Genomic DNA, 19,910 nt, shown 5'->3' on the forward strand with positions numbered 1-19,910 from the left:
TTGTAGTGAGCCACAATCACACCACTGCACTCCAACCAAGGCAACAGAGCACGAATCAGTCTCAAGAAAAAAACACAAAAACACACACACAAAACAGCAACAACAAAATAAACAAACAAAAAAATACCACAAGGGTATACAGTAAATGGAAATATCTCTCTCACTCATCTAAGCCACCCATTTTCCCTTCCAGAGGTAAACCCAGGACCAGTTTATTGTGAATTCTGCCAGCAGTACACACACTCACACACACACACACACAGTCATACTATACATCCACTTGTATACCTTACTTTTTTTTACTCAATATATCCTAGAAGTCCTTGCATTTCAGGACATAAAGACCTGCCTTGCTGGGTGTGGTGGCTCACGCCTGTAATCCCAGCACTTTAGGAAGCCGAGGCAGGCAGATCACCTGAGGTCAGGAGTTCGAGACTAGCCTCAACATGGAGAAACCCTGTCTCTACTAAAAATACAAAATTAGCTGGGTGTGGTGGTGCATGCCTATAATCCCAGCTACTCGGGAGGCTGAGGCAGGAGAATTGCTTGAACCTGGGAGGCGGAGGTTGCGGTGAGTCAAGATTGCGCCATTGCACTCCAGCCTGGGCAACAAGAACGAAACTCTATCTCAAATAAAAGCAGAAAACAAAACAAAACAAAGACAAAAACAAAACAAAAAAGAAAGACCTGCCTTATTTCCTGCAACTGTGCAAAGCCATTCCATTGTACGAACAAATCATAATTTCTTTGGCCAGCCCCTGTCAATGGATGTTTGGGCCGTTCCCTGCACTTCCCTACTGTAAGCAATGCCACAATAAATGAATGAATGTTTATATCCTTTTGCACAAGGACATGAGTATTTAAGGATAAATTCTGGAAGTGGACCAGCTGGACAAAAAGCCCTGTGCTTTTTTTTTTTTTTTTTTTTTTTTTTTTTGACAGTCTCACTCTGTCACTCAGGGTGGAGTGCAGTGGCATGTTCTCAGCTTACCGCAACCTCCATCTCCTGAGTTCAAGCAATTCTTCTGTCTCAGCCTCCCAAGTAGCTGGGACTACAGGCACCCATCTCCATGCCCAGCTAACTTTTTTTTTTCTTTTTAAGACGTGTCTTGTTCTGTGGCCCAGGCTGGAGGGCACTGGTGCAATATCGGCTCACTGAAACCTTCGCCTCCCAGGTTCAAGCAATTTTCCTGCCTCAGCCTCCCAAGCAGCTGGGATTACAGGCACACACCACCACGCCCAGCTAATTTTTGTATTCTTAGTAGAGACAGGGTTTCACCATGTTGGCCATGTTGGTCTCGAACTCTTGACTTCATGATCCACCCTCCTCGGCCTCCCAAAGTGCTGGGATTACAGGTGTGAGCCACCGCACCTGGCCCTCGCCCAGCTAATTTTTGTATTTTTAGTAGAAACAGAGTTTCGCCCTGTTGGCCAGGCTGGTCTCGAACTTCTGACCTCAGGTGACCCGCCTGCCTCAGCCTCCTGAAGTGCTGGAATTACAGGTGTCAGCCACTGTGCCCGGCCAAGTCTGTGCATTTTAAATGTGATCAATGTTGCCACGTTGCCCCCCATGAAGGTTGGCTGTAAAAATTTATGCTCTCACCAGCAAGAAAATGGATTCATGAAGCCTTGGGTGGTAATGACCAAAATGTAGGGCATTCCCTGGGCAGCTCAGTAAGTAATTAAAAATGAAATATCACCTGTCTGGTGCAGTGGCTCATGTCTGTAATCCCAGCACTTCGGGAGGCCGAGGCAGGAGGATTGTTTGAGGCCAGGAATTTGAGACCAGCCTAGGCAACATAGCAAGACCTCTATCTCAACAAAAATTTTAAAAATTAGCTGGGAGTAGTGGCGTCCACCTGAAGTCCCAGCTACTCAAGAGGCTGAGGCAGGAGGATTACTTGAACCCAGGAGTTCAAGACTGTAGTGAGCTATGATTGCACCACTGTAAGCCAGCCTGAGCAACACAGCGAGTCCCTGTCTCAATAAAAGAAATTTTTAAAAGAATAAAAAGTAACATGGACTATCACCCAGCCCCATTCCACAACCAGAGAGCCTCCCTGGCCCTCTCCCACACCATGTGCTGGACTTTTTCTCCCTCTGGCTTGCTTGTTCTTGGCCCCTGGAATTTCTGTTCTTGCCTTAAATGCAGCAGGTGAGGAGGCATTTGCCAGCCACGCCTCAAAGACTGACACTGAAATGCCAAATGGTTCTCCAAGATGTGTCATCCAACCAAGACAGCTCTCTCCTGCACGGACCTCGGCCCTCTACTCGGGGTGGGCAGCCTTCTCTCCTCATGGATAAATACGACATGTTCATGGGTTTGCCCCAGCTGGACTGTGAGCTCCCCAAGGGTAGACGCAGCGCCACATTCATCCCTGGATCCACTGCCCGGGTGGTGGCACAAAGAGGGATCCAGTAATTGCTGAATGAATGAATGAATGAATGACCCAGACAGAACTTTGTCAAACCAGTGCTGTCAAAGGCCTCTTGGATGTACTCCATTGACACTAGGTGGGTCTAATACACTCAAGATTATATTGGCATGCAACATTTATTTCACCCCTGGAAGGCATTTTTCAAAAAGGATTGCTTCTGTTTTATTTATGTTTAGAGACATGGTCTTGCTCTGTTGCCCAGGCTAGAGTGCAGTGGTATGATCTCGGCTCACTGCAGCCTCAAACTCCCAGGCTCAAGCGATCCTCCCTCCTCAGTCTCCTGAGTAGCTGGGACTACAAACACGCACCACCATGCCCAGCTAATTTTTGGTATTTTTGTAGAGACGGGGTTTCACCATGTTGCCCAAGCTGGTCTCGAATCCCTGGGCCGAAGTGATCCACCCGCCTCAACCTCCCATAGTGCTGGGATTCCAGGTGTGAGCCACCACACCCTGCCTGCTTCTGTTTTCTTGTATTTCTCCTTTCCTCCTTTGGCCTGGTTGGAGCCTGTAGGGGAAAAATCCATGCTGGGAAACAAACACAATAATGCCCATAAACATGGAGCGGATGTGCAGACAGCTGGAATGATAAATGCAGGGCATACACATGCAGAGAGAGAAAGAAATAAACAGGCAGACAGGCAGGGTGAGTGGGTGTGGGGGCATCGCTGCCATCTCATGGTTCCTTGGAGTCGAGATGTAGTCTCAGCTTCAATTCCAAGGCCACTGCAGCAAGCCCGCCCTCAAGATTTTCTTCTGAAGTTACGGTTTCCCAAACATCTCTGGGTTTCCTCCTTTAAAACTAATCTTCTTAACCATTTCAGTAGAAATCTTTTCAAAATGCCCCACATTGTATGACTTTGAGACTCAGTGTCTTTAGCATGTTACGGTATCTGTAAGGAAAGCAGTGTTTAGGCCAGGCGCGGTGGCTCACACCTTTGGGAGACTAAGACAGCAGGATCTTGAACCCAGGTGTTCAAAACCAGCCTGGCCAACATACTGAGACCAGGTCTCCACAAAAGATTTTTAAAATTAGCCAGGTGTGATGGTGTGTGCCTTTAGTTCCAGCACTTTAGGAGGTAAAGGTGGGAGGATCATGAGGTCAGGTGTTCAAGACCAGCCTGAGCAACATAGACAGACCCCTCTCTCCCTCACATCTCTACTCAAAATTTAAAAAGTTAGTTGGGCACAGTCGCGTAGGCCCATAGTCCCAGTTACTCAGGAGGCTGAGGCAAGAGGATCACTTGAGCCCAGGAGGTCGAAGCTGCAGTGAGCCATGACTGTGCCACTGCACTCCAGCCTGAGTAACAGAGCAAGACCTCATCTCTAAGAAATAAATAAATTGAAATAAAATACAAATAATTTTTTAAAAACAATGCAGCATGTAGTAGTTTGGGAATCGGACAAATTTAGAGTCAGTTTCAGGATCTGCCCAATCTAAACAGTAGGACCTCTGTTTCCTTTGTTTTTCTTTAATTTGTTTTCCCAATTTTTTGTTTTGGAAACTTTCAAACCAACAGAATAGTTATACGAAAAGTTCAACAAATAGTCAGAGATCAGGGATTGGTAAACTTCAGCCCACATCCTGATTTTGTATGAGCTAAGAATGGTCTTTAACTTTTTTAAATGGTTGGAAAAAAATTTTAAAAGACTTTTTCATAACACACAAAAATTACATGAAATTCAAATATCAGTGTCCATGACGCTAACCCTCTTGTTTAAGTATTGTCTGTGGCTGCTTTTGCTTTGCAGTGGTGAAGTTCAATAGTTGCCGTAGAGATCCTGGCTCTCAAAGCCCAAAGTACTTAACATTTGACCCTTTACAGAAAAAGACTGGAGACGCCTGACCCCAATTTACCTATTGCTAATATTCTGCCTCCTTTGTTTTCTCTCTCTCGCTGAACATTTGTTTTCATCCTTAAATACTTCAGTGCCTATTTCACTTTCTTAAACTGAAAGCTGGGAATGACAGTTTTAGTGTGGGAAGAGATAAGGTAACATAAAATGTTTAGCACACAGTGCTTGGCATGTAGACAGAACTTAATAAACGATCCAAAAAAGAATTCCTGGCGTTGGGCACAGAGGTGGTTGCCAGAATCCCTAACTTGAAAATCCCAAGCCCCGCTGCTTTCCTGAAACCCAGGCTCCCGCAGTCTGGAAGCCAGCTTCTCCGCCGAAAGGGCTTCTTTCCTGAGAAGTAGCAAACGCCTCGGAGAAACCTCATTCTTTCCACAGCTTGTGGCTTGGCTGACTCAACTTCTGCCTGCCCCTGAGTCATGAGTTTTTCCTCTCTTATTTGGAGGAGCAAGGCCCTCCACCCTCCACCCAGCTGTCCCCACGCACAGCCAGCCCCGCTGGGAAGTGGATGGACATCTGGAAGACCAGTGTGTGCTGCCTCTGGGGTGTTTCTCGGAACACCACTCAGATCCATAGCTGGAAGGAAAGACAGAAGAGGAGACTAAGGTCCAAGTGAGCCCTGGACCACCAGCAGAACACGGCTAGGAGGGGTCTCCTGATTGCAGGACCAACACATCCTCCGTCTAGTTTCCCAAAGTCAGGAAAAGGCTTCCTTCTCCCGAGGCCTCCTCTGTACGGACAAGGTGTTAAATGCCAGGACACTGTCATAAACGGGACAGTCCTGTCTTTCCAGGGGACTGGCTCACTTCCAAGTCTCATGGCCACCTCCACCCCAGCCAGGGACTACCCTCCATGAGAAGCAGCCTCTTGCCGGGGAGGTGGCGGAGCTGGCACTGAGCAGTCATGGATCGCAGCCTTGAAGGCTCAGCTTGAAGTCCCCCTCCACCCGCTGGTGACAAGCAGTGTGTACACTGGAGACAGTGTTTCCCAGCATCCCAATGGCCCCACTAACCCTCCTGGTTATTACTCAGCCTGTGGGATCTCAGACCTTGTGTTTTCTGTTCTCTGTGGTATAGAGGCCTGGCTGCCCCTTCAGGACTTGTAAACCCAAACGTATATTCAATTGGAGGTGTGGAAGCAGATAAAGCGCCCCAAGGGGGAAACCAGAGGGAGTGTGGGGACCATAGTGGAGGGGAGAACACAGGGCCCCTCTAAAGAGGACCCACATTCTCAAATCTTCTGATTCAAGAGGAGCTGAATATCCTGATTTTTATGTGAACTCTCCCCATATGAAATGTTCACAGCAATGTGTTTTAAAAATGCTGAAACACTTTGAAAGCAAACAGACATTATTCGGGTCTTGTGGGGTTCAGGGTTACTTACCAGGTGGTGGCTTCTGTTGAATGCTCATAAATGGTGTCCTTGCTGATGAAGGCAATGGTATGGTGGGCGCCATGAGGTGGTAGTGGGGAGGGGTCTCCCCAAGGCCACAGCTGGTGGCCCTCTCACTTGCCTGTCCCCTCCCCCTCCCCCTCCCCCCCATCCCCTTTCCCTTCCCTTTTCAGCTGGGAGAGGCCCGTCTCCAGCACTGGACCCACCTCACAGCCTCACCCATACCCCCTGCCAGGACAGCAGGCACCTCTTCTAGCTCCGGCCCCACAGCCCATCAGTCCTCCTCCCGCTGCTCCCCTCTCGCCTGGTCCTGGCTCAGCAGGCACTGCTCCAGCCTGAGCCAGCCCCTCTCAAGGTGCCCAGGTGGAGTTCTATTTGGCAAGACAACCTACATTTATGTGACAGGTACTGACTGCGTTCCTCCTATGCACTGCCCATTCTCAGCACTCGGGATGCAGGGGTGAATGAGAAGAAAGTCCTGCCTGAAGGAGAAGAAATTACCATCTGGCCCGTGGGGCTCACGGCCTGGGTGGGAGGCAAGCCACCAGCATGACTTGTTTATGAGCATTCCACAGAAGCCACAGCCTGCTAGGCAGCCCTGAACCCCACGAGTGGCCTCAGGAGAGGACTCTGGGTTGGGAGAGATGCTTTACAAAATTATAAACACGGGTGACTGTGGAGGGAGATGGGATGGAGACAGGGAACAACTTTGGGTGGCCAGGGCAGCCTCCCTGAGGAGGTGACAGTCTGAGGCCTGATGGAGGTAGAAGCAAAGGCCTGGGACTTTAAGGAACAGGAGGAATCCCATTTGAGAGGACCTGTGGGAGGAGGCCAGGGAGGGCCAGGAAGGCCTCCCTGGCACTGAGGCCTGGGAATTTCCTTCTGAGTCACACAGGAGGCTCAGGCACAATTGAGCCAGGGGTGACATAACTTGCTACTAGTGTTGGACCTGGGTGATGGGCACCAGGGTCCCCTGGACTATTCTCTTTCCTTCAGTTTGAAATCTGCCACTATAAAAAGTTTAAAATAGGCCAGGTGTGGTGGCTCACTACTGAAATCCCAGCACTTTAGGAGGTCAAGGCGAGAGGATCGCTCGAGCTCAGGGGTTCAAGACTAGCCTGGGCAACATAGTGAGACCCTCCGTCAGTACAAAAATACAAAAACTAGCCAGTCCTGGTGGGCTAATTCTCCTGGGGTCAGGATGATTTCTGTGCAGGCTGCAGTGAGCCGTGACTGGGCCATTGCACTCCAGCCTGGGCGTCAGAGGGAGATCCCGTCTCAAGAAAAAAAAAAAAAGGTTATAAAGTGCTGCTGCATTTTCATATTACGATTATTGACCACTGAGGGTGACTGTGCTGTGAGGCCCGCCGGAGTCACCAGAAGGCACAAGCCTCCCACTGCCGGTTTCCCTGCAGAGCCCCGCAGGTCTCGCAGTCGCGGGTGCCCCCACCCCACCCCTGCCCAAGGCCAGGGTCGCAGTCCCAGCAGGTGATAGCAGTCGCGCTCCGCGTGGGGCAGCGGCGGGCGGAAAGGCAAACCGGGCGGGGCCAGGGGGTCAAACAGTCCCGCCCAGCCCCAGACCTGTCGAGCGCAGGAGCCCGGGCCCCCTCCAGGAGCCGCGCCCAAGCCCCGCCCCTCCCGCTTCCCGGGCTCCGATTGGCCGAGCCACCGTGGGGGCGTGTCCGGTGGAGCGGGCTGGGACCTGGGCGGAGCTGGCTGGGACCTGGGCGTAGCGGGCGGGGACCCGGGCAGCCGCGGTGCGGACTCGCGGGCTGGGCACGGGGCCGGCGCAGGAGGTGAGTCCCCCACCGTCCCCAGGCCGGGCTGCGGGTCGCGGGGCAGGCGCAGGAGGGGAGTTTCCCATCCCCACCCCCGGGGCAAGCGAGCTCCCTCGGGCCGCGCCGTCTTGGCGGCTCCTGGGCGGGCGGGGCGCAGTGCCGCGGACTCCAACCCGAGAAGAGGCCGTGGAAGGGCGCTCCTGGGCTGCTTGCTGGGTGAGCGCTGCAGGGAGCCTGGGGAGAGCGAGGGAGAGCGGTAAGGGGTCAGAGGGGCCGAGGCGGAGTCCTCGGGGAAACGCGCAGGTGTAAGCTGGTGGAGGCGAGGGATTCGCGGGCCACCCGGGACTGCAGGGGTCTCAGCGCACCCGGTTGATGGTAGTGTTTCCAGGATCCTGGCCTCGTGTGGCCGCCGGGACCTCTCTTCTCGGTCCCAGTCTGCAATCTGGAGGCCTGGATGGGACCACTGTCCCTCTGGGCAGGGGCGCGGCGGGGGGCGTTGGGGGTCCCAGTTCCTCTGGAGCAGTTGAGTTTGCGAATCTTGGTGGGAGTTGTCAAGGGAAACAGGGTCGGGCACGGCTCCCATCTTAGAGAGGAAACTTGAGCAGGCCCACAGAGAGAGTCGGCCTGGAATCTCCCTCCTTTCTCATTTCCCCAACTCTTGGCGGGCCGTTTAGGGCAGAGGTGTGGTCAGCCCCTTGACAGGTGGGAAAGCAGAGGTTCCGAGCCACCCCGAAAGTTGGTCTCTGCAGCCCAAGGGGAGCACTCCTTTGGAATTTGAACACCGCTGGTATCTCCGGCTCAGAGAGGGTCAGAAGCCAAGGAGGTGGAGAGGTAGTCCCCTAATGCGCTGGGATCGTCCATCTGCACAGCGTCATTCCCACTGGAGTCTGTGTGAGCTGGGATGACTCTGACTTCGGCCTGCGTTCCTGCACACGTCAGCCCTCAGGGCTGCCAAGGCACAAACCAGGCGGCCCTGGGCGAGCTAGGGGACCTGCCCAATCCAGCCCACCCCGAGGAAGAAAGGGGGATTGGCCAGTATGGGCTGGAGGGTGGGACAGCCCAGCCAAGCTGACGGACCTGCTCGGGATGGGGTGGGCATCAGGCATTTGGAGCGCAAGCAACACCCGCTGGACTCTGACTTCTGGAGTTCTGATTTGGTCTCTGGTTGAGTGCAACTTTCCACAACTCATGGTTATTTTGAAGCCGGGCTTCCTGATCACTCAGCAGGGACCTTGGGCAGTGACTTTGATGTGGTGGAAGTACCTTCCCCAAGGGGGCTTTTGTGAGGATTAAGTGAAATAATGCACATAATATGCTTAACTTTGTGCCGGGTGAGTTCTAAGTGCTCAGTCGGCGGCACTTCCAGTTTTGTTTTGCTTTGTTTTTCATTACCGGTCTCTTCCCGGAGGAGGGCCTTCCAGAAATCAGAGGGCTGGACAGAGCCGAGGGGCGGCCCTCTGGAGGGAGAGGAGGCTTGGCACCTGGTGCTGCCCTCTCAGTGCACATGGAGAAAACCTCACATCCTCACGCTGGCCTGGGACCCTGCAGGATGGCCCCTTCCGGCACTGTGACCTCATCTGTCCCCCTTGCCCCCTCGCTCCTTACTCCACAGCCTGACTTCACCCTTTCCACCTTGAGCTGCTCCCCAGGACCGAAGCTCTGCCCCTAGGTCTTTGCACAGCTGACTTCTTCAGGTTGGAGTGAGTTCACTTCCTCCCAAGGCTTTCCCCAACCCCCACTGTCCTCCCAGCCCCTGCCCTGCTGGGCACACCAGTCTTCTTCTTCACAGTGTTTAGCACTGGCTCTCAGAAAAGACCCTGTGAATGTACTTCTAGTCTCACTGGAAAGAAGTGTGCATTCCTGAAGGGCCTGGTCTCCAGCTCCCGGCTGTAACCTCACACAGTGTCTGGCACACAGTGGGACTCATAAATATTTGGAAAATGAAATCAGGCAGGCATGGAAGCAGGGTGGACCTGCGTGGGGACCAGGTCCCTGCAGGGAAGGAGGAGCCCCAATCTGAAAGTCAAGGGAAAGTCCAAAGGGCTGAGCTGCCCCCAGAACTCTGATTCCCTTGGTGACCCTGGCCCTGCACATCCCTGAGCAGGTTATCCATGTGTAAGCTGAGGCAGAGGAGTTACAGCTCCCACTCCACCCGCCACCACCGCTGCTCAGCTCCTACTTTCCAGGGCTACCATATTGGAGCCCCACACATCTCTCATTTATCCAAAATGCTGTGTCCCGAGTAGGGGAGAGGACAGGACAACTCCCATCAGGACAGTGCCCTGCGTGGCCTGTTCAGCGTGCCCTGCAGTATGGGTGTTATGCATTTTACAATGTGGCGTGGTGTAGATCAGGAGTTGGCTAACCTTTTCTGTCAAGAGCTGGTAGCAAATAGTTTAGGTTTTGCCAGCCATACAGCCTCTGTCCCGCATGACTGTGTTTGAGTAAAACTGGATTTAGAAAAGCTGGCAGTGGCCCAGATTTGGTGTAGCTCTCCAGCCCCTGCTGTTGAGCACATATCACACCTGAGCTGCAACATACAGAACCTGGCTTCACGGCTTCTGCAGCCACACGGTGGCTCTCAGGATGTGGCTCCCAAGCCTCAGTGCTCACGTGAGCACCTCCAGCCCCTGTGCAGGCAGCAGGATTGCTGAGCCTGAGAGTCCCCACCCCTCTGAACCCTCAAAGAAAGATGCAGGTCTGTTCGTTGCCTGACTCCCAGGCTTACTGAGACTGCGCCGCGGTCACCCCTCTACCAGCAGCCCTGGGGCCAACACAGGCACTATCTGAGGCCCAGAGGCTGCCAGGAAGCTCTGTCACCAACATCTTCCCAAGGCAGGCCAGCCCCAAATGAATAAGAACAGGGCTCAGCTTTTTCCTCCTCTGTGCTAGGCAAGGGAGGTTCACTTCCCTGGTGAGAACAATGAAAAAAAAAAGAGGATTCCCAGTTGGGCTCAGTGGCTCATACCTGTGATCCCAGCACTTTGGTAGGCTGAGGAGGGAGGATTGCTTGAGGCCAGGAGTTCAAGACCTATCTAAGCAACACAGTGAACCCTCGCCTCTACAACAAATTTAAAAATTAGCCAGGCATGCTGGTGCATGCCCGTGGTCCCAGCTACTCACGAGGCTGAGGCGGGAGGCTTTTGAGCCCTGGAGTTTGAGGCTGCAGTTAGCCCTGATTGCACCACTGTACTTCAGCCTAGGCAGAAAGCAAGATAATGTCTCAGAAAAAAAAAAAAAAAAAAAAGCATTCCCCATCTAACTCAGGGCTGCTGTATTTGCCAAGAAAAACCTACAGACCAGGTCAAACCAGGGTGTGAAGTTGTGGTCATGTAGAGAGGGCATGCATGCGGGGGCAGCCCCCAGGAGGATGTTGTCTGCCCTACCCCTTGCCCAACCTGGGACCCTCCGCAGGTTCCCAAAGGGGGGCACATGTGAGCCCCTGGCTGCCCCAGTCAGTGTGTGGGGTCAACTCTCAGCCCAGCCCCCTTCATCGCCAGCAGATGCCCCTCCTTGCCTTTCCTGGTCCACATTTTACCATCAGCAGCTGGACACTGGCTGTAAGGGCCTCGAGGGGGTCTTCAAGTCACGGGCAGGGGCAGAGCAGCAAGGGGGTCCCATGTGGAGTGTTCTGTGCCGCCTCCGAGGGCTGCAGAGACAGTGTTATGGGCTCTGCCCTCTGCTGGCCGGGTCCAGGTGGATTGGCACCCCTGCCTGCGGCTCTCTTCTGCCTAGTGCTGTTCCTTCCCTTCCTCTGTGCCGTCCACTTGGCTGGCCCAGTATCCAGAGCTCAACAAGCCCCCAGGGTTGTGGGAGGGCTACCTGCTCTCTGGGCACAAAGCCCACCTGCCTCAGCTACTGAATATGGAGGCTTTGGTCTGGAGTCTCAGGACTGGGTTTTCATCCCATTTCGCCAGCGGCCTGACTTCTCAGCACACAGGTGGGCTGGGGGCACACGTGGTCTTGCTTCTTCGGGGCTCCTGACCTCCCCTGCAGGTGCCCAGGCCCGGATGCCATGCGGTCACCCTATCAGGCCCAGCCAGGCGTCCCATTGTGAGACATGCTCAGCGGCCCCCAGCCCATGGAGCCCAGGACTCAATCCATACACTGGCCTGTAATTCTTTTCTTTTTGAAGACCTTAAATTAGAAGAAGCAACACGTGTTCTCATTTCTTGAAATTGGCAGATATTCGGATTTCGTCATGTTTGCTGCTGCCTTTTTCTAATCAAAAAAAAAAAAAAAAAAAAAATGAAACCTTATAGATGAAGGTGGAATCCAATCTGAGCCCCCCATTCCTGGTCACATCTAGGTCCTCTCCCCAGACTACTTACTCCTGACTTTCTCCCTCCTATCTTTTATTTTTACCATTCTAACCACTTTCAAGTGTACAGTTCAGTAGTGTTAAGTATATTCCCATTGTTGTGTAACAGATCTCCAAAACCTTTTTTTTTTTTCCGAGATGGAGTTTCACTGTGATGCCCAGGCTGGAGTGCAGTGGCATGATCTCGGCTCACTGCAACCTCTGCTTCCTAGGTCAAGTGATTCTCCTGCCTCAGCCTCCCAAGTAGCTGGGACTATAGGTACGCGCCACCATCCCTGGCTAATTTTTGTATTTTTAGTAGAGGCAGAGTTTCACCATATTGGCCAGGCTGGTCTCGAACTCCTAACCTCAAGTGATCCACCTGCCTCGGCCTCCCAAAATGCTGGGATTACAGGCATGAGCCACCACACCCAGCCTCTAAAACTTTTTAACCGTGTAAAACTGAAACTCCATACCCAGACAACCTCCCATTCCCCTTCCAGCAGCCCCTGGCAACCACCATTCTATTTTTTACCTCTATGAATTTGATCAGTTTGTGTATCTCACATAAGTTATTACAATATTTGTCCTTTTGTGATGGGCCTGCGTCACTTAGCATGATGTCCTCAGGGCTCATTTATGTTGTAGCATGCGTCAGAATTTCCTTCCTTTTCGAGGCTGAATAGTATTCCATGGTAAGTATGTTCCACATTTTGTTCATCCATTCTCCCATTGATAGATGTTTGAGTTGCTTCTACCTCCTGGCTATTGTGAATGATGCTGATATGAACCTGGGAAAGCAGATATTTATTTTAGTCCCAGCTTTCAGTCTGGATATATATCTGGAAGTGGCATTGGTGGATCATATGGTAGTTCTGTTTTTAACCTTTGTTTTTTTTTTTTTTTTGAGATGGAGTCTCACTCTGTCACCCAGGCTGGAGTGTGGTGGCTCAATCTCAGCTTACTGCAAGCTCCGCCTCCTGGGTTCACGCTGTTCTCCTGCCTCAGCCTCCCCTCAGCCTCCCGAGTAGCTGAGACTACAGGCGCCCACCACCACACCTGGCTAATTTTTTTTATTTTTAGTAGAGACGGAGTTTCACCGTGTTGGCCAGGATGAGCTCAATCTCCTGACCTCATGATCCGCCCGCCTCGGCCTCCCAAAGTGCTGGGATTACAGGCATGAGTATTTTTAACTTTTTAAGGAACTTCCGTACTGTTTTCCTTAGGGCCTGCACCAGTTCATATTCTCATCAGCAGTGCACAGGTTCCAGTTTCTCCACACTCTCACCAACACTTATTATTTATTTTTTGTTTTGTTTTTTTTCCCTCCTTTTTTTTTTTTTTTTTTTGAGATGGAATCTCACTCTGTCACACAGGCTGGAGTGCAATGGCACAATCTTGACTCACTGCAACCTCCACCTCCTGGGTTCAAGTGATTCTCCTGCCTCAGCCTCCCAAGTAGCTGGGATTACAGGCGTGCACCACCACGGCCAGCTAATTTTTGTATTTTTAGTAAAGATGAGGTTTCACCATGTTGGCCAGGCTGGTCTTGAACTCCTGACCTCAGGTGATCTGCCCACCTCAGCCTCCCAAAGTGCTGGGATTACAGGTGTGAGACACTGTGCCTGGCCTTCCTCCTACCTATTTTTATTCATAGATACAGTTCTTGAACACTTTCAGAATGTTATGTAATTCCTGCATAAGTGGTGTCACTTTACATACAACATTCTACAGGTTGTGTTTTTCCACTCCGTGTTTGTTGTTTGCCATCAGACCACACTGATCTGTATCTCTCATTGCGTGAGTAGCCTCGGGTTTTTGTGCTTTTCCCTGCTGGTAGGCATTTTGGTTGTCTCTGCTGTGTGGTCACCGCTCTTTGTGGAGTGCAATTCTGGTTTTGTCAGATTGTCCATCAGCCAGGTACTCGGTGATCAGTCATGGAGAGACGGGTCAGGTCTGTCACTGGTAATCCCCTAGGTTTGCAGTATACAGCCAAGATCAGCAACCTAAAAATAGCAGTTCTTACGTAAGGCGGTATGGGCAGCTTTTCTCAGGACACTTGTGATCTACAGGGGCAAGTGGAACGGGACTCGAGGGCCCAGCATATTCTCTTGTGCAATGCATCCAGCTGTCACACTGGGACCCCACTCTGGCTTTCCACTGGTGACCAGGCTCAGAACTGCAGCTCAGTGACCCAGAAACACTATAAGTGTGATCGGCTCAGCTCCAGGCGTGCCGTGTGTGCCTGAACGCATGTGTGCACGTGGTGGTGGTGGGGCCAGCTCTCACCTCTTCCTCTGCAGAGGTAAGAGCTGAGTCATGCATGGTGGGCCTTGGGACCTGCTTGGAACCATGCCAAGCTACTTATGAAGCACCTAGTATGTGCTTGGCATGGCTCCAAGAACTGTGGACACAATGAACAGGAAGAGGCTCCTGTTCTCACGGAGCTAAGAATTGAGTGGGGGAAGCAGAAAACACACAAGCAATGAATAGACAAGAAAACAGCAGGTCCTGTTAAATCCCGCAAAGAAAAAACAAAATAGGATTGAATCCCAGAGAAGAGGCCAGCAGACCCTTTCTACAAAGGGCCAGGTGGTAAATATTTTAGGCTTTGTCACCATGTAGTCCCTGTCACCAGCACTCAACTCTCCCATTGCAGTGTGGAAGCCACCAGAGACAATAATAAATGAACCAATGTGGCTGTGTCCCAATAAATCTTTACAAAAGCAGGCTGAAGGCCGGATTTGACTCTCAGACCGTGCATTACCAATGCCTGTCCTGGGTGTGGGGAGAGACTGCCTGAGCTGGGGTTGTCAGGGAGAACCCTTTTGAAAAGGAGACAGATGGGAACTGAGAACCTGTTGCAGGAAGGAGCCGACCCTGGGACAGCCTGTCTCAGGTAGGACACAATGGCACCTTGCCGCCGATATGGTGGTAGAGTCATGTGCTGAGAAGTGGGCGGGCTAGATTTGAGAGGAGGAAAAGATGATGAGATTTGCTCATGGCTTGAATGTTGGAGGTACAGGAAGGGGGAGATTCAAGGATGCATCCTAGATCTGGGTTTGAACTCCTGGGTGAATGGTGGTGTCACTGGAGAGGAAGAGGCGCAGGTCTGTGGGGACTGGGTTTAGTGTTGGATGTGTTGAGTTTGAGGAGCTTGTTAGACAAGTAGGTGAACATCTATGCTGAGAGCCCTCTTAGAGCTTGGAGAGGCCAAGACCGGAGGCTTGGACTGGGGAATCTGTGGCATTTAGGGGGTCTTCAAGGTCGTGAGTCTGGTGGGCTGGTGCATGTGTGGACCGAGCAGGGGTGCCCAGCATGAGCTCTGAGTTAGTGCTTAGTGCTTAGGGCACCAGCAGAGGGGCCTGTGTGGCCTCACACTCCACTCAGGAGGACAGCATAGTGTGAGGTCCAGGGCCCCCTGCCTCCTAGCATCGCCTCAGTTCCCCTCCTGTAAAGTGGGGATTCTGCCTCCTGGGGTCAGGTGGGAACTAAATGAGATCGTCAGGCTTGGCTGAGAAGAAGCACTCAGTGCCTGTGCTTGTGATGGTGGTGGTGACTGCTGCACTCACTGGGTGGGTGCATGGATTGCAGGGCCTGTGATGGCTTGGTTTGGTGAATGGCAGAGTCAGGGATGGGTTGGGGGTGGAGACACCCAGGTCTCCTGGCAAGGACTGTTCTGATGTCCCTGTTGAGGCCTATTCCACCCTGTTTTTCAAGACTCCCCAGCGTGGCTGGACCTCTGTAGCCCGCTTAGTAGAACATTTTTTTTTTTTAGGAGATAGAAGCCACTCAGTCACCTAGCTAGAGTGCAGTGGCGTGATCATAGCTCACTGTAGCCTCAAACTCCTGGGTTCAAGCCTCCTCCTGCCTCAGCCTTCCAAAGCGCTGGAACCACAGGCATGAATCGCTGCACACTTTATCACTGCTTTCCCATCCCTGTCTGGCCTCCACGTCCCCTTTACTGGGGAATCCCCCTTCCCTCCCTGTAGTTCCCTGTACTCCCGTGGAAGGGTCAGCTTCTCGGGTGATGCCTCTCAGTGCTGGCAGGCCTGCGGGGTACTGTGGGTAGTCAGTGGGCTGCCTGGTGTGGTGGGTTAGTGAGTTGGGGATGGGCAGCGTGGTTCTGACACCCCCATGCCTGAGCCTGGACATACTCCTCGTCTGTCTCCTCCTGCAGCCGGCGGCTGGAGACGATGGTGGACCACTTGGCCAATACAGAGATCAACAGCCAGCGCATCGCGGCCGTGGAGAGCTGCTTCGGGGCCTCGGGGCAGCCGCTGGCGCTGCCGGGCCGAGTGCTGCTGGGCGAGGGCGTGCTGACCAAGGAGTGCCGCAAGAAGGCCAAGCCGCGCATCTTCTTCCTCTTCAACGACATCCTGGTATATGGCAGCATCGTGCTCAACAAGCGCAAGTACCGCAGCCAGCACATCATTCCCCTGGAGGAGGTCACGCTGGAGCTGCTGCCGGAGACGCTGCAGGCCAAGAACCGCTGGATGATCAAGACCGCCAAAAAGTCCTTCGTGGTGTCGGCCGCCTCCGCCACGGAGCGCCAGGAGTGGATCAGCCACATCGAGGAGTGTGTGCGGCGGCAACTGCGGGCCACGGGCCGCCCACCTAGCACGGAGCACGCGGCGCCCTGGATCCCCGACAAGGCCACGGACATCTGCATGCGCTGCACACAGACGCGCTTCTCCGCCCTCACGAGGCGCCACCACTGCCGCAAGTGCGGCTTCGTGGTCTGTGCTGAGTGCTCGCGCCAGCGCTTCCTGCTCCCGCGCCTGTCCCCCAAGCCTGTGCGTGTCTGCAGCCTCTGCTACCGTGAGCTGGCTGCACAGCAGCAGCAGGAGGAGGCGGAGGAGCAGGGCGCGGGGTCCCCAGGGCAGCCGGCCCACCTGACCCGGCCCATCTGCGGAGCGTCCAGTGGAGATGATGATGACTCCGACGAGGACAAGGAGGGCAGCAGGGACGGCGATTGGCCCAGCCGCGTGGAGTTCTACGGCTCGGGCGTGGCCTGGTCTGCCTTCCATAGCTGACCCCCGGCCTGCAGAACATCTGTCCCCAAGCCAGCTCCACTGCCCACGCCCCCAAGAGGACAGCTCCAGAAGCTGCCCAGGGCTCCGGGAGCCCACCCCATGGTGGCAGGAGCAACGGTGGGGAGTGGCTCTTTCTGGACTCCCAGTGCCTTTTTGCTGGACACTGTGTCCTTCTGACTTCACTGCAGGTAATGCCTTTCCCTTCAGGAAGCCCCAGAACACCCAGACTTCTTGGGAACCAACAGCCAACTCCCGCTCTGCAGGCTGCTGCGGCAGCTCCAGATGGCCTCCTGAGCTGGACTACCCCAGGTCTCCAGACACCTAGGGACCAGAGCCGGTTTCGGAACATGGACGGAAGATAGCACGGGAATGTAGCAGCAAGCTACAGAACCCACCCTCACCCCGACAAGCACACCCCACTGAAGAGCCTGAGTCCCAGGAGGCCTCCTGGAAGCTCAGGCCTGCCCACCCACCATGCTGGTGCCCACTGCCTGGCCGGCGAAGCCCTGCCAATCAGACATACAGGCTCCCTGAAGCCCAGCCAGAGACTGCCATGCTGTGGATGCCACCAGGCCCAGGGACTGCAGCCGCGACGCCCAGGGCAGCCGGGTGAGGACTCTGTCCTGTGTCACCTCTCTCCGGGTGTCCAGCTGTCTCATGCCTTTTTATCCTGTCCTCAGCTCTCCCTGCGGTCAGTGAAACCAGTGTTTTCTGTTAGGACTCAGTTGCAAGAACAGAAACCCTGCCCACACTTAATAATAAAAAAGAAAGTTTATTGATGGGTGGTTGCAAAGCCCAGGAGTGTCCTTGCTTCAGACGTGGCTCTGTCTATGGTTGAAAATGTGCTGGGTGGCAAAAATCTACCACTGTCCCCCACACTGGGCGTTCTTGGGTATGCCAGCTGCCCGGCGGAGACAGATGCTCATGCTGTGCCTTGGCCAGGCCTCCCCAGGACACAGGTCTGTCTGGGTGCCATGACTGTGGCCTGATGCCTGCTGCCCTATTCACTTTGGTGTGGGGGATCTCAGTGGATGGCACTGAGGAAACAAATAGCCATTTGTGTGGTTCTGCCAGGCCTCGCAGGCTGAGAGCTCCCCCATGCAGTCCTGCCTGGCCCTGGGGCTCGTGTGTGGAGAGGGAAACTGGGCCCCAGGTGCACCAGCCCTGCTCAGAGTGAGTGTGCATTGGGCCTGGGGCTCAAGGCCAGCCTCCCGACACTTGGCCACGGAGCTGGGGAACCTTTAACAGTGTCCCGTGAGTGTTTCTGCACTGCTCTTTCCCAGCGCCTCGGCCTTGGCCAGACTGGGGCATGGACTGGTATTGCTGTCAGCTAGAAGTGATGACTGTGGGGCTGGGAGTCTCCTGCCCATGCAGCACAGCATCTGAAACCCCACTGACAGGGCATCTCCCCAGCCTAGCACCATCCTCCTGGGGCCAGTTATCTGAGGGTCACATGCAGACAGAACCCTGGAGGGTGCAGTTTGAGTGCAGATTCTGATTCAGCAGGTTGAGGCCCAGCTCCCAGGGCCTGCTGCCACCACCGTCCACGGACCACCCTTGAGGTGACAAGGCCTGCTGGTGGCCTGTGGGCACTCTGCAAGGGAGGCGGGAGGGGTCAGTATTTTTTTTTTTTTTTTTTTGAGACAGAGTCTCGCTCTGTTGCCCAGGCTGGAGTGCAGTAACGTGACCTCGGCTCACTGCAACCTTCGCCTCCCGAGTTCAAGTGATTCTCCTGCCTCACCCTCCCAAGTAGCTGGGATTACAGTCGTGTGCCACCACACCTGGCTAATTTTTGTATTTTTAGTAGAGATGAGGTTTCACCATGTTGGCCAGGCTGGTCTTGGACTCCTAACCTCAGGTGATTTACCCACCTTGGCCTCCCAAAGTGCTGGGATTACAGGCATGAGCCACCACGCCTGGCTGAGGGGTCGGTATTGAAGCGCCTTTGACCTGCCATGTTTGGCAGAGTAACTAGTGTGGGAGGCCCAGTGGCCTTCCAGGAAGGACCTATTTGTTTACAGTCCCTTTCTGTCCCTTGGCCTCTCTGAACCACACAAACTGGTTCAGGCTGGTTCTGCCTGGGCAGAGGGCACAGAGTGAGACAGGTCATGGGGCTGGGGATGACTTCCTGGACAGATCTAGTGTACTCTCCAAAACCTAGGCCGGGCAGCCACGTCCCTGCACCCTGGCACTGAAGCCAGACCAGGGTGTGCTGGCTGCTGCCGCTGGCCTCCCTTCACAGACCACTCCCCTGCCCGGAAACCCTCTGAGCCTAAAAGGCAGCATTCACTAGGATGGGAGAGGGGACCACGTGCGGCTGAGCCTGGCCACCACCAGCCTCCTCTACAGCTTCCTACCAAAGGGGTCTGTGCACAGGACCCCAGGCTGACTGAGTGCGGTGTCGTCCTCTCCAGGCCATGGCGGGCAGCGCCCTGGGGTCTGGGGCTGAGTAGGTGATTCTCAGCCCTCAATCCAGGACTCAGGTCTGTGTCCCTCTCCCCTGCAGGGCTGGGACAGAGCTGCTGCTGCCCTGAGTCCCAAGGTGTTAGGGCCTATAAGGACCCAAGGCTTGGGGTGGCCCAGGACCTTCGCAGAGCTCTCACACATGCAGCCTTGCTCCTGCACCAGCTGGGCCATGCCAGCTGCTGGGGACACTGCTGGGAGTGAGACGAACAAGGCCCGCACAGCATGGTGGGGGAGACACAGGCGCAGAAGCCAGGTTGGAAGGTGCTGTGATGGGGGCAGACTGAGAATGAGTGAGTGATGCCTGCCAGGTGAGGAGAGGACATTGCAGAAGAGGTAACAGACAGTACAAAGGCAGGAAAGGAACCCCTGTGACCTGAGCAGCATGGCTGGAGCTGAGCCCCCAGAGGCGCAGGGCAGCCACCTCGGGTGCCCCGGAGCTATGGGAACCTTCAGCACGCAGTGAGGCTGCTCTCGGCTTTTGAGAGCTTGCCCTGACTGCTGTGTGTGGGTGGCTGGTGTGGGGAGAGGGGGTCGGGCAGCCATGGAGGCTGGCAGCTGTCCACTTCCCTGGGATCCCCAAGGGCGGACCTGGGCTTCACTAAGGTCACATCTGCCTCCGATTCTGCCTCTGGCTGTGGACTGGA

At 54.1% G+C, this 19,910-nt stretch overlaps 1 protein-coding gene across 2 annotated transcripts; it reads left to right on the forward strand.

Annotated features, from left to right (window-relative positions):
* Positions 1-7,020: 7,020 nt before the first annotated feature.
* Positions 7,021-17,593, forward strand: PLEKHF1 (pleckstrin homology and FYVE domain containing 1). Of its 2 annotated transcripts, none has more exons than XM_010355788.2 (2): positions 7,021-7,482; positions 15,945-17,593. In XM_010355788.2, exon 2 carries the CDS (start codon positions 15,961-15,963, stop codon positions 16,798-16,800), a length of 840 nt encoding a protein of 279 aa, XP_010354090.1. In that variant the 5' UTR covers positions 7,021-7,482; positions 15,945-15,960; the 3' UTR covers positions 16,801-17,593. The 2 variants fall into 2 exon arrangements, with proteins under 2 accessions (XP_010354090.1, XP_010354091.1); XM_010355789.2 differs by lacking the exon at positions 7,021-7,482 and adding an exon at positions 7,522-7,680.
* The last annotated feature ends 2,317 nt before the right edge of the window (positions 17,594-19,910 follow it).

Source organism: Rhinopithecus roxellana, chromosome 12, assembly GCF_007565055.1.
Source record: "Rhinopithecus roxellana isolate Shanxi Qingling chromosome 12, ASM756505v1, whole genome shotgun sequence".
NCBI lineage: Eukaryota > Metazoa > Chordata > Mammalia > Primates > Cercopithecidae > Rhinopithecus > Rhinopithecus roxellana.